Source organism: Podarcis gaigeae (genome assembly GCF_964106915.1).
Source record: "Podarcis gaigeae genome assembly, chromosome: 12".
In the NCBI taxonomy this organism is placed as follows: domain Eukaryota; kingdom Metazoa; phylum Chordata; class Lepidosauria; order Squamata; family Lacertidae; genus Podarcis; species Podarcis gaigeae.
The window spans coordinates 9,130,723-9,144,999 of NC_139688.1; the positions used below are offsets into that span (position 1 = coordinate 9,130,723).

Consider the following 14,277-nt stretch of genomic DNA (forward strand, 5'->3'; position numbering starts at 1 on the left):
TTTCAGTTGGGCTGAAAGCCAAGCAGCCCATTGCCCAAAGTTGGGAGAATATACAACCAAGGCTTTTGCCAGCTATTGGTAGTTTTGGATTCAGGCTCCCTTTCCCCTTCCAGGAAGCAATGAAAGGCCCTTTTGTAAGGCATCTTGGACAAAGAAGAGCAGCTTCAGCTTTTTCCTTTGCCGGGAAACAAATGAACAAAGCCGCTATTGAATCTCCATTGACCCGGCTACAGCAAGAAGAAAGAGCCTCTCCAAGCTAGGAGCCAAGGGGTTTGTCAGAATAGCAGCCCAGAAGGTATGGCGGCCAAAATCTTGGTCCTTTTTCAATCGCTATGCAGCAGAACCACTGGACTGGACTTTAAGCTCATGGTTTCTAAGCGCCTTGGTATCAAGGACTGGTTGGATGCAGAATAATGGTGGAAGGAACCAGCTGGGGAACCCACAAGGGAAGAAGGCTCAGAGCTCGGGGAATGGTGGTGGAATGACAATGAGCAGTCAAAGGGAGAAGACTGGGAAGAGGAAGTGTTGGGGACTGAAGAGGTAACAGGATTTAGTGAGCAGGGAGAGTCTGGGGCAGAGAGAAGTCCAGAATGAGAGGCAGAAGCTGAAGCAGGAGAGAAGGAGGCCAGGAGGCAGAGATGAGTTTGGCTGGTGAAGACTCCTCCTCTTACCGTTGTTGTCAATGACGGTGGTTTGCTTCTTCTCGTTGTCCCTCTGGACGCCGTGGATCTCGACTATCACCCTGGGGTCCACAATGGAGTTTTGGCTCTTGTTCACCTTGGGCAGTTGCTGGCCTGTGATGACCTGTAAGAGAGAAAGAGGGGGTCTTGAGTGCCCATTGTGACTTGGAAGCCTTCCAGGGGACAATAAGGAACAGCACTGGGGTACCAACTTTGGACCATAGCTGTCAACTTACAGATTTGAAAATAAGGGACCATCAGCCAAGAAAATAAGGGATCATCGGCCAAAATAAGGGATTTTAGTCAACCAGCAGCCAAACGAAGCCTCAAGCGGTGGTTCCCACAGCGCAGCAACCCGGCAAAGGGGATGCAGCAAGGAAAACCACCGTCACCTCTCCTGCTGGGAAGCGCTGAGCAAAGGCAAGTCCCCAGGCAACGCGGCCGATTTGATCGGCACAAGGCAAGCAAGCTCCACCCCCCAGTCATTCTTAGACTCCTTATTGGGTGAGCAACGCAGCCAAGCAACACAGTTGGAGCCTCCTTCCTCCCCGGCCGGCAGGCAGGGAGGGAGAGGAGGTGCTTCCTTTGAAACCCAGGAAATTTAAGGGATATCAACAATAAGGGACAGCAGCAGGACTTGGCACTGGGATAAGGGACTGCCCCGCCAAATAAGGGACGCTTGACAGCTATGCTTTGGACCTCGTTTCCAATTCCTACCTTCACCTGGAGTTTCTTCTTGGTGCACCACGGCCCTTCTGAGACGGCCTTGGGGTTGAACCTGGACTGCTCGTCCCGCAGAAATTCCGGCTTTAGGACGTACCCACAAAAGCCGTTTTCCTGGAACCGGCCTTGGTAGACATCCATATCGGTTCCCTTGGACTGAAAATTCAAGGCAACTGGGGGAGGGGGGAGAAATACGTACAATTAATTGGCAAATTATTATTTTACAAGGCAATGCTTCATTTAGGTGTGTATGATCATTAGTAGCCCTTAACCCATTGAATGGGGCACGATAGCAGATTTACAGAACATTATCGTGTTCTGGAAAAGTAATGTAGTCCTTGCTTTTGATTGCACCACGGAAAGTTGTTGTACAGCTTCCGGAGAGCGCTGAAAACGCACCTGCTTATCCTGGCTTTTGACACTTGAGGTGTATATACCTCAAGACCCGCTGTGACATTAACATATAAGTGTGCTGGAGGTGAAATAGTTAAACAAGTTACCCAATCAGAACCCAAGGGGTGGAGTCAGAGGGCTATAAAACCAGCTCTGGGAGGGGCGAAAGGGGAATTCGTTGGGAGTTGGCTGGAGTGGGAGTGAATTGGGATAGAGTCTGTGGGTAGGTTGAGTTAGTGTAGTGAAATAAGCTGAGTTGGGGACAGTTAGGGGCTAGGAAGACAAGTACTGTATTTTTCGCTCTATAGGGTGCACCCGACCATAGGACGCGCCTTGTTTTAGAGGGGGAGAACAAGAAAAAATATTCTCTCCCTCTCTGCGTAGCGCCCCTTCAGCGAAGCAGCAGGAGAAATGGAGCCCCTTCCATTTCTCCTCCCGCTTCGTTGAAGGGGCGCTGCACAGAGAGGGAAAGCTGCACAGTGCCTCTCCAGCAAAGCGAAGCCAGGAGAGCGAGAGGGATCGGTGTGCACCGACCCCTCTCGCTCTCCAGGCTTCAGCAACAGCAACGCAAAGCCTCAGGAGCGCAGCAGGAACGCTCCCACTGTGCTTTGGAGGCTTCGCGTTGCTATCACTGAAGCCATGGAGCCTGCATTCGCTCCACAAGATGCACACGCGTTTCCCCTTAATTTTTGGAGAGGAAAAAGTGTGTCTTAGACATTTACCGTATTTTTCGCTCTATGAGAGGTGGTTTAGTGAGGGAGAGCAGGTAGCGGAAGTTATAGGTTTGGATAGGCACCCTATGAATGTAATTGACCGATACTGTTTATGAAACCACACGTTTGCTAAACTGCAATAAATAAACCGAAGTTTATGTTCCAATTTAACCCTGACTGGACTCAGTATTGTACCAGGTAGTGCCTGGGTGGTGGCAGCAAGAAATAAAGTCGTGGCACAGGGATCAATAGATGGTGAAACGTCCAGGGACCCTGTGTGATCGCCACACCCACCTCATTTTTAGGACTGTAATATGTTTTGAACCAATTTTAATATTGTGTTTTAAGGTTGTAACCACTCTGGGGCGTTAAAGGGCAGGGCAGGTGATAAGACAAACAAACAGAAAGACAGAGATAAAATTACTTCACAGCCCCCTTTCATCCCCAGTTATTCACAACTAAATAAGCCATGTTGATTTTAACAACCCAATTTACCAATTTGGCACCCCACATTCCACATGTCAACAGGGTTGAAGTTAGACGAATCCGTCCTCCATCCCGCAGGGTAGATTCTGCTCAGATGCCTGATGTTGTGATGGATAAAGTCGGGCCCTGGAATGAGAACAGAAAAAAAAATATGACAATTTCTTTCTCCTCCTCTAATCATAATGGAACTGTGGGTGAGCTGGGGTGACCCAGAGAGACAGATTAGGGTTGTGAGGGCGGAAAACTCTTCTTCGTACAGTGGTACCTCTGGTTGTGTACTTAATTCGTTCCGGAGGTCCGTTCTTAACCTGAAACTGTTCTTAACCTGAAGCACCACTTTAGCTAATGGGGCATCCCGCTGCTGCCGTGCCGCTGCCGTGCGATTTCTGTTCTCATCCTGAAGCAAAGTTCTTAACCCGAGGTTATTATTATTATTTCTGGGTTAGCAGAGTCTGTAACCTGAAGCATATGTAACCTGAAGCGTATGTAAACCGAGGTACCACTGTACAACACATAATTAAGGCTATCACACATGAGGCTCCATTAAGTGTTGGGAATGTAAAGAAGGCACTTTTTTCATATGTGGAATTTTTTCATATGTGGAATTGCAGAATGATTGAAAAATATTGGGATATGATTTATAATGAAATCAAGAAAATATTTACGATAATGTTTGCTAAAAGACCAGAAGCTTTTTTATTAGGCACTTCAGGTCAAGATCGGACAAGAGGAAAGAAGAAACTTTTTAATGTATGCTACGGCTGCGGCTAGGATGCTAGCCCAAAGATGGAAAAGTGATGAAATACCAACCAAAGAAGAATGGCTACAAAAACTGATGGAATATGTGGAAATGGTGAAGTTAACAGAAAGAATTAGAAATAAAGACAATAGAGAATTTTAAAAAGATTGGGAACCATTTATGTTGTATTTACAGAAACAATGTAAAGAAATGGACTCACTAGCAGGGTTTGAGTAAACACCTGCAACTAACAAAAATAAATACAGAAATTTTAAAGATGATGTTAAAATGATAAGAGATAATAACTAATATAAAGAATTTATATGAAGATATAACAAAGCAAGCAGGGGGAGTGAATATGTAAAAAAACAGAAGAGGAAGTTGAGGGAAGTCGGAGGTGGGGATTCTGGGGAATGTATTTCTTTGATTCTGATGAATTGAAATGTTGTTAAAAAGGTAAAGGGACTGCTGCCCATTAGGTCCAGTCGTGACCGACTCTGGGGTTGTGGCACTCATCTTGCTTTATTGGCCAAGGGAGCCAGAGTACAGCTTCCAGGTCATGTGGCCAGCATGACGAACCAGAGCAGTGCACGGAAACGCCATTTACCTTCCCGCTGGAGTGGTACCTATTTATCTACTTGCACTTTGACGTTCTTTCGAACTGCTAGGTTGGCAGGAGCAGGGACCGAGCAATGGGAGCTCACCCCATCGAGGGGATTCAAACTGCTGACCTTCTGATCAGCAAGTCCTAGGCTCTGTGGTTTAACCCAAAGCACCACCCACATCCCTGTGATGTTGTTATCATGATAAAAATGTAAAATTTAATTTGAAAAATTATTTAAGGCTATCACACGTGAATGTGGCCACCAGGATCTGACAAAACAAATATACTGAGCATTACTAGTGATTTTGGCCAAAGAGCTTCCAGGTTCAGCAGCGGTATACCTGTGAATGGGTGGCGCCAGAAACGAGAAATAGGGGGAAGGAGTGGTTTGGCATGCCCTCCTTGTAAGCTTATAAGATGGGGGAGTTCAAAAGTAGGGGAGACACCCCCACAAAAAACAGCCCAGTAAGGACTGAGCATGATCAATAGCCATGGAATGCTGGCTGGTTATTAGCAGGGAATAAATAGAAAATGGGGGGTGGGTGGGTTGGAATGGAATTTCCTTGACGTGGGCATGGCTAGCTGGCTGGAATGGAGTATCCTGGGAATGGGAATGGCTGGCTAGCATCGTGAATAGCAGCGCACTCCACACTGCAGCGTTTTACTTTAGGTCACACACGCACACCATGTTCTTGGGTTATGTTCGGTCAGTGGATCTCTCTTTTGAGCACACCAGATGAGGCAAGGGCTACTTACCAGATTCCTGGGCCAGCTTCAAAGCTTTGCTTTCGCTGAAGGATGACATTTCATTGCAATCGGTATTATTGAAACCTTGGAAGTGGACACTTTTGCAGTAGACCACCGTGTCAGATAGCTCCTGGGCAAGCTTCAGTTTTTCACTCTAAAAAGGGACAAGGAAAAAGGTAGAAAACTGAGAATTCATCATAGTTTCAGGGGTGGGAGGCAGGGAGTGAAACAACCCACCGGCCTCTCAATCTCCATGGTTGTAGACGGTGCTCGTCTTACTCAGAGTAAGGTAAAGGTAAAGGGACCCCTGACCATTAAGTTCAGTCGTGACCGACTCTGGGGTTGCGGCTCTCATCTCGCTTTATTGGCCGAGGGAGCCGGTGGTTGTCTGCAGACAGTTTTTCCAGGTCATGTGGCCAGCATGACTAAGCTGCTTCTGGTGAACCAGAGCAATGCACGGAAACGCCTTTTACCTTCCCACCGGAGTGGTACCTATTTATCTACTTGCACTTTGATGTGCTTTTGAACTGCTAGGTTGGCAGGAGCAGGGACCGAGCAACGGGAGCTCACCCCGTCGCGGGTTTTCGAACCGCCAGCCACCTGCGTCCCTAGCAGTTGCTAAGAACATGCAAAATCAGGGCCTGGAGTTGCTAACATGGCCAACGAGGCTCACCGTCCTTTTCCTCTCCACCTCAATCTTCACAGTTTCGTCTTCCATTTCAGCCGCTTCGTCCTCATCAGAGACTTCTTCCGTCTCTGGGCTCAGCTTCTTCCCTTTCACGAGAATTTTCCCCTTTAATTGCTAGAGGGAAAAGAAAAAGAAAAAAAAAGAGATATCACAGTGGCAAAGGGTGCAAATGGTGGAACAGGATCAGTATCTCTGGCCCTCCAGACATGGTGGGACTCCAGTTCCCATCAGCCTCGGGAAGCATGGCCAATGGTCTGAGAAGCTAGTGTGGGAGCTAGTGTGGTGTAGTGGTTAAGAGCGGTAGTCTCCTAATCTGGGGAACCGGGTTCGCGTCTCCGCTCCTCCACATGCAGCTGCTGGGTGACCTTGGGCCAGTCACACTTCTGTGAAGTCTCTCAGCCCCACTCACCTCACAGAGTGTTTGTTGTGGGGGAGGAAGGGAAAGGAGAATGTTAGCCGCTTTGAGACTCCTGAAGGGGGGTGAAAGGCGGGATATCAAATCCAAACTCTTCTTCTTCTCTTCTGAGAAGGAGGACTACATCTCCTATCATCCCAAACCATCAGCCAATGCTGTCTGGGGCTGAGGGGAGTTGAAGTCCCACAACGTCTGGAGGGCCACAGGTTCCCCACCCCTGACTTGTCAACCAAGATGGCAGCCGCAACATTTTACGTGCTGATAAAATGCAGCTGAACTCACCTCCGGCGAAGGGAGCTCAGACGCATTGGAGTCGACTGGCGCCACCAACAGCATGTCTTCCAAGATGTTGTGCATGTGGTACGCCATCGTTTTCTGCTGCTCGAGACTACAGTGGTTCTCCAGGGATATGATGACAGGATAAGGAGAGGTCTGCGGGGGGTAGGAGGGGGTGGGAGAGAGAACAATAACATTAATACAAGAATAACAGCTGTTTTCCTCCTGTATACGAGTGACTCCAACCCTTGAGCTCTTCAAAAAATGTCCTGCTCTGCTGGGTGCTTGCTTTTGGGGAAGTAAAATCGAGGGGCCCACAGAGCAGGGCCTTCTTTTAAAAAAAAAAAAAAATTTAAACATTTTCAAGAAACATTATCCAAAAAACATTTGGTCTTCCCCTCCCCCAGAACACAAGTCTAATGCAACAGATATCTTAATACATCTGTGGCATGGGTAGGCAAACTAAGGCCCAGGGGCCGGATCCAGTCCAATCGCCTTCTAAATCCGGCCCGTGGACGGTCCAGGAATCAGCGTGTTTTGACATAAGTAGAATGTGTCCTTTTATTTCAAATGCATCTCTGGGTTATTTATCGGGCCTGCCTGGTGTTTTTACATGAGTAGAATGTGTCCTTTTATTCAAAATGCATCTCTGGGTTATTTGTGGGGCATAGGAATTCATTTCCCCCGCAAAAAATATAGTCCGGCCCCCCACAAGTTCTGTGGGCCAGTGGACCGGCTCCCTGCTGAAAAAGTTTGCTGACCCCTAATCTACGGTATATGCTTATTTGGTGGGTGCCAAACATCAGGGTGTCCATTTGAATTTGGATGTCATATTTTAGCAAAATCATCAGGATCAGTTGCACCATTCTGGGTGTGTGCCCTCTCAGTTTCTCAAAAAAAGCAATTGCCCCAGATTGCAGCAACACCGGTGCTGAAAAGCCTCCCAAAAAAAGCCCATCGGGTTCCTGCTTTGCTTGACTTTAGGTATGTAGGATTTTTGTTTTTTTAAACAATAAATTCACCCGGGAATTTTAACTGGGACTTTTTTTTGAAATGCCCCTTGTTGCTATTTTCATTTCTTGTTCGCGGCATGTCTCAAAGTGTCTTGCAATGGTAAAGGTAAAGGGACCCCTGACCTTTAGGTCCAGTCGTGGAAGACTCTGGGATTGCGGCGCTCATCTTGCTTTATTGGCCGAGGGAGCCGGCGTACAGCTTCCGGGTCATGTGGCCAGCATGACTAAGCTGCTTCTGGAGAACCAGAGCAGCACACGGAAACGCTGTCTACCTTCCCGCCAGAGTGGTACCTATTTATCTACTTGGTTTAACCCACAGCGCCACCCGCATGCCTAAAAAGGTTCTAGAACCTCTCTATTAAGACCAAAAATATATATAATAAAGTAAAAGGAGATGTAAGGGATTAAACAAAAGATACAGAGTATCCCCTTTCACAGGGCTCGAACCACCAACCTTCTGGTTAATAGCCAGACACACTGACCCATTGCTGTAGGGTTAAAAACACACTTGCCACCCAACAAATCAGGACTTTGGTGATGGGAAAGTGATAGGAAATGCGCAAGAAAGTTCAGGATAATGTTTGCTTGGCACAACCTCCCTCTGAACCAGAGCAGCGCACGGAAACGCTGTCTACCTTCCCGCCGGAGAGGTACCTATTTATCTACTTGCACTTTGACGTGCTTTCGAACTGCTAGGTAGGCAGGAGCAGGGACCGAGCAACGGGAGCTCACCCCGTCGTGGGGATTCAAACCGCCGACCTTCTGATCAGCAAGTCCTAGCCTCTGTGGTTTAGACCACAGCGGTACAAAAGGCATAAAGAGATTTAAAGCTAGGGTGCTGGCTGGAGGGAGAGGAGACGCCCTTACTTTGAAAGCGTAGTTCTTGATGGCTTTGATGGCATCGCAGAAGAGGATCTTGGAGGTGAGTGTGTAGCCGTGGTAAATGACGGGCTCCGAATTAGGCCCGTCCCAGCAATCCAGCTCTACGCACCGGCAGCCTTTGGTCAGGGCTCTGCAAAGGAAACATCACAGGGTCTGTTGGGAGTTGTTCAAAATGAGATTCCCAGAGACGGCGAAAGGAGGAGGTGCCTTATACGAAGTCAGACCCATTGGCTCCAACTAGCCTAGACCCTTGTGCAAATTAACTGAAACAAAGCATGTTTTCTATCTTGCTCATCATCCTGTACTCAAAACAAACACGAAAAGTCAGTTGGTCATTATGGTGTCGGAAGCCTGCAGCCAATAGAAGGAATGATGCGCTCACCACAATATGTTGAGGTTCTACAAAAGAGAGTTATGCCGGAGCTGGAAAAGAGGTATCCTGGCAGTACTGGGATATTGCAGCAAGATCTAGCCCCCTGTCAAACATTGAAAGTGGTGAAGAAATTCATGGCACAGCAGCAAATACAGGTACTTGAGAGGACAGGGAATTCCCTGGAGGTAAATCCCATCAAGAATTTGTGGGCTATATGCAAAAGTCGCCTCCGTGCTGTAGACTGTATGACTATGGAGAAGCTCATTCAGGCACTGATTCAAGTAGAAGAAGAGTTTGGATTTGATATCCCGCTTTATCACTACCCAAAGGAGTCTCAAAGCATTCTTAAAGCATTCTCCTTTCCCTTCCTCCCCCACAACAAACACTCTGTGAGGTGAGTGGGGCTGAGAGACTTCAAAGAAGTGTGACTGGCCCAAGGTCACCCAGCAGCTGCATGTGGAGGAGCAGGGAAGCGAACCCGGTTCCCCAGATTACGAGACTACCGCTCTTAACCACTACACCACACTGGCTCTCTGTGGTACAGAGATCCGAAAATCAACAGTGGCTGTTCGAAACTAGTAGACTCCATGCCAAACCATGTTCAAATGCTGCTTAAAAACAGCGGAGGTCATATCCATTACAAATGTACGTATATGTGAGTTTTGTACAAGTATATGTGAGTTCTCTACAATAAACTACACTGTTTGTTTCAGTTAATGTGCACAAGGGTGTAATACTGTTGACACGGGCTGGCAACTGCTCTCCTGGGTTTCAGGGAGGGAGTCTTTCCCAGACATGTCTGCAGATATTGGGGACCTTCTCCACACAAAGCAAATGTTTTGCCGCTGAGCAATGGCCAGAACGAGGGCTGTTTCTCTCCCATAACCTGTGGTTCCCAGAATGGTTTAGCAACCAATCTCTCCTCCCAGGGAACTCTGGGGATTGTAGTTCTAGGCGGGGGAATAGGGATCTCCTGAGAACTCTCAGCAGCCTTAACAAACTACAGTTCCCATGATTCTTTGCGGGGGGAGCCACGACTGTTTAAAGTGATACCGCTTCAAATGTCTCGTGCGGCTAGGACCCAAGACTGCTCACAAATTCTCCCCTTACCCCAGCCTTTGCTGACCTGATGGCTTCCAGATCTTTCGGACTACAGCTCTGAAACAAATTGTTTGTCTGGCACACTGAGGAGCACCGAGTTGCTGGGTCTGATAAGTGCCGCCCTTTTTAACTTCCCACAATGCCTTGGGGTGATGCTGTGCCCCGGGGGCACTGTGGGTAATTAAAATGGAAGCACCTCTCCCAGGCCCCTCTGGCAACTCTCTTGGCTCTTCCATCAGAAGAGGGGAGATGATGTGCCAAACCTGATGTAAGCCTCGGTGCTGCTCGGTCCTCTCAGTTGGTCCTCCATGAGGTAGGTGTTGTGCGAAGACGATATGTAATAGTGGCTCAGCGGCTGGGTCATGTCCTGGTAAATGGGGATGTGAGCTTGATTGAATACGTTTCCGTGGGGAGACAGCAAATATATCTGGAAGCCATCTTTGGTCATGACATTTTGTCCCTTGACTGTAGAAAAAGAAGGGGGGGAGTACAATGGGGAGAAGAAGAAAAGGACAAAACTGAGAATGGGTCAGGCTGTGACTACATGGCTTTTTTGGGTGGGGGGTTGTTGCCAGCTTTTAGACATTGAATATTCAGTTTTAATTCTGGTTTTCAGAAATTAAATCTTATTGTTTTCCTTTATTGTATTTATGTGAGATGCTTTGATAGTGTTGCTGGTGAAAAGAGAGAGAGAGAGAGAGAGAGAGAGAGAGAGAGAGAGAGAGAAAGAAAGAAAGAGAAAGAAAGAAAGAAAGAAAGAAAGAAAGAAAGAAAGAAAGAAAGAAAGAAAGAAAGAAAGAAACTATAGCAGGGGTCAGCAACCTTTTTCAGCCGTGGGCTGGTCCACTGTCCCTCTGACCTTGTGGGGGGCCGGACTATATTTCGGGGGGGGGAATGAATGAATTCCTGCACCCCACAAATAACCCAGAGATGCATTTTAAATAAAAGCACACATTCTACTCATGTAAAAACACACTGATTCCCAGACTGGCCACGGGCCAGATTTAGAAGGCGATTGGGCCGGATCCGGCGCCTGGGCCTTAGTTTGCCTACCTATGAACTATAGCCTTCTCATACCATCAGAAAATTATTCCTGATGTTTAGTCAGAATCTCCTTTCTTATAACTCAAATTCGTTGGTTCTGACCCTACCCTCTGGAGCGGGAGAAAGCAAGCTTGCTCCACCTGCCATGTGACAGCCCTTCAGATATTTGAAGATGGCTACCACCTCAGCTCTCAGTCTCCTGTTCTCCATTCTAAACATATACCCAACTCCCTCAACCATTCCTCATAAGGCTTGGTTTCCAGATCTCTCATCGTCCTGGTCGCCCTCCTCTGCACGCATTCAGTGTAAATATTGTCAAATCCAAAGGGTTACCAACATACCACTTCCGTTGGGTTCGTATCTCTCTATCAGAGAGAGCGCAAGTTCAGGCCCAGCATTCTCCTCACGCTGTTCTTCTCGAAGGAACCTCACCAGATCCTCCAGCGACATCACGGCCTGGCCGTTGGAGTGCTCAGAGAAGATCTCGTCGATCTCACGCCGTTCGGTCAGTATCTTATAGAATTCCTCGATCTCGTCGTCTTCCAAAGTGTCCGTCTGGGATTTGTCGCATTGCTGTGAACGCAGAGAGAAGAGGTAAAAACCCTTCTTCTTTATGGGTTGAAACCTGAACCAGGGCTAGACAATGCAAAACAGATAGGGGTCATTGGAAAAGGTCAACTTTGCAGCTAGGCATGGAGTACATGATTGGCAGATCTCACCGACGTAGCAGGCCTTTTTCTCTCTGTTTTAGGGCGGAATAGGAATTGGCTAAATAAAGTTGGGAAAGGAGAGTGGATTCTGGGAGCAGGAAAAGGGAGCTGCCATGTTGAGGGCTTCAGAGTAGAGAAGAGGGATTCTCTCAATTTTGGTTTCCCTCAGTTTCTCATTTTTTTCCAATCTTAAATTCAGTTTCCACATTTCCACATCACTTTGTGCCGCTGCTTCTTAGGTCCTCATGAAACTGCATTAGCATTTTAGCATACATTTATCCTAAAGTACTTATGCACATTCAATATGTGTGTTACCACACGCACATGCATTGTGTTGAACCCAGAAGTGACCCAAAAACGTCACAAAAAGGGGAGGAATTGAGTGTTTGCAGGCTTCTCCAATGGTGTTTCAAATATACGTGATTTCACTGACACATGTGACGCCTCAGAATGTAACCCCTGCGTAAATTGGGCGGGGGGCTGCCTGCATTTTTGTATGCAATCTTGCCTAACATACACATTTCTTGCATGCTTTTTTGTATTTGTGTGTGTCCTTTTCACTAGCCATATGCATTTTTTTGGCAATCTGCATTGCAAAAATTAAGACAAGTGTGAATTTTGAAGGCCAGCTGTGTCAATTCGGTTTGTATGTTTTTCTAGAAAGAATTCAGTAGGTTTGGCTTTAAAAGTGAACCAAACTGAATTTCTGCTCCATTGCTATTCGGTGTGCTTTAATCCGCTTTAATTATGCAACCCAAAATTTCCAATATTCAACTGAATCCCTCCTACAAAATTCTGAGAGTCAGGAATACACACACACACACACACACACACGTGTCTAATGAGTGCAAATCCTACCCTTTCCATATGCTTTACTCAAGAGGAGGTCCCACTGGAACCCATCAGGCTTCCTTCCAGAGAATATCCATAGGATCGGGTCCCTACCGTTTCATGAAACACCACTGCCTCATAACAAAATAGGCTTGCAAGTGGGCAAATTAAATTCTCCATACCTCAAAAATATTCCGGGCATAGTTGTCATCGACTTGTATGTTGACTTCCTTCATGAAGTTCTTGAGCTCTTTAAAGCTCATTTTGTTGTCTTTGTTCTTATCTGCCTTCCGCAAGCAAGCATGGATCCAGCTGTTCAGTCACTTGTTAAGGGATCTACATTTAAAAAAAACCCTCCTCTCCCAATATTACATCCTAAGCTTTTTTTGGGGGGGGGGGGGCGAATGTGTGTGAAAGCAGGTGGCTCTGGTTTCAAAATACAGTGGTACCTCAGGTTAAGTACTTAATTCGTTCCGGAGGTCCGTTCTTAACCTGAAGCTGTTCTTAACCTGAAGCACCACTTTAGCTAATGGGCCCTCCTGCTGCCGCTGTGCCGCCGCTGCACTATTTCTGTTCTCATCCTGAAGCAAAGTTCTTAACCTGAGGTAATATTTCTGGGTTAGTGGAGTCTGTAACCTGAAGCATATGTAACCTGAAGTGTATGTAACCCGAGGTACCACTGTACAAGTTAAATTTTTTAAATTTTTCATCCATTACAATGGTACCTTGGTTTACGAATTTAATTCGTTCCGGGAGTCCGTTCTTAAACCGAAACCGTTCTTAAACCGAGGCACACTTTCCCTAATGAGGCCTCCCACCATCATCTACCATTCAGATTCCATTCTTAGACCGAGGTAAAGTTCGCAAACCGGGACACTACTTCCGGTTTTGCGGAGTTCGTAAACTGAATCGTTCGTAAACAGGACTGTTCTTAAACTGAGGTACCGCTGTACTCTGCCCATTTTTTTTTGCCTCTGGTACTGCTCACCAATAGAATGTGGCCTCCATAAGCGAATGTGGCCCTTGATCTATAAAGGGTTCCTCATCCCTTATTTATATTAATGGTGCATGTGAGACGTTTGCAACGCAAAATTCAGCATGCTAAATGCACTGGAGGACGGCATTTAAAAGTTGCAATGACACACACTCAGATGTGTGTGCGTACACACACAGATGGAGCAGTGCTGTGAATCAGTGCTTGCAGCACATTTCAAACTACTAATCTTTCCCCAAGCTTACCCAAATATTAAAATGCCCAGCTAATTATAATACAGGTAATTGCAGCTTCAAGGAAAACCTCTGACGTGCGCTAGACAGAGTCAGCGGGAGTTGACCTCAGCCAAGCCTCGGCTCAAAAAGGCAGTTGGCTTTCAAAATGTTTGAACTGGATCAAACCCCTGACCGATGAATATCTAAATTTAGAAGTCCAAGCTAGAACTTCAAAAGCAGCGTCAAACTCATGCTTGTCTGTGAGAAGCCAGGCTTTTCCAAGAAAACGGCCCAAATCAGAAGGCATGGTCGCTGCATGCTGGTAATTATGCCCCATCAAATGGGCTGTGTCTATCTCCGCTGCTTAACCATACCCAAATAGGGACACGTTTTCACTCTGTTGAGAAAGGGCTTTCTCCAGACACCAATGTCGTCCTTTGGGGCACTGATTTAGCAAACATAACGGCTGGTTCTCAAGCCGGTGGTGGAGTCTGTCACTTTAGAAGAGGAGTGGGTGGGGAACCTCAGGCCCAGGAGCAGCCCTCAGAATATCTCTGTCTGGCCTTCAGTATACCTAAAGGAGCGTCTCCACCCCCATCGTTCTGCCCAGACACTGAGGTTCAGCTCCGAGGGCCTTCTGGCGGTTCCCT

At 47.0% G+C, this 14,277-nt stretch overlaps 1 protein-coding gene across 2 annotated transcripts in view; it reads right to left on the reverse strand.

Annotated features, from left to right (window-relative positions):
• Positions 1-14,277, reverse strand: part of PLCD1 (phospholipase C delta 1) — a 64,963-nt gene that overhangs the window by 4,735 nt on the left and 45,951 nt on the right. For both annotated transcript variants that reach the window (XM_083704053.1, XM_083704052.1), the window contains exons 4-13: positions 12,601-12,730; positions 11,219-11,450; positions 10,097-10,298; positions 8,345-8,489; positions 6,471-6,620; positions 5,759-5,887; positions 5,095-5,239; positions 3,005-3,121; positions 1,398-1,576; positions 672-804 (exon numbers count right to left, since the gene is read on the reverse strand). In XM_083704053.1, coding sequence (XP_083560179.1) covers positions 672-804; positions 1,398-1,576; positions 3,005-3,121; positions 5,095-5,239; positions 5,759-5,887; positions 6,471-6,620; positions 8,345-8,489; positions 10,097-10,298; positions 11,219-11,450; positions 12,601-12,730 — 1,562 coding nt within the window. The remainder of the gene's footprint in view (positions 1-671; positions 805-1,397; positions 1,577-3,004; positions 3,122-5,094; positions 5,240-5,758; positions 5,888-6,470; positions 6,621-8,344; positions 8,490-10,096; positions 10,299-11,218; positions 11,451-12,600; positions 12,731-14,277) is intronic.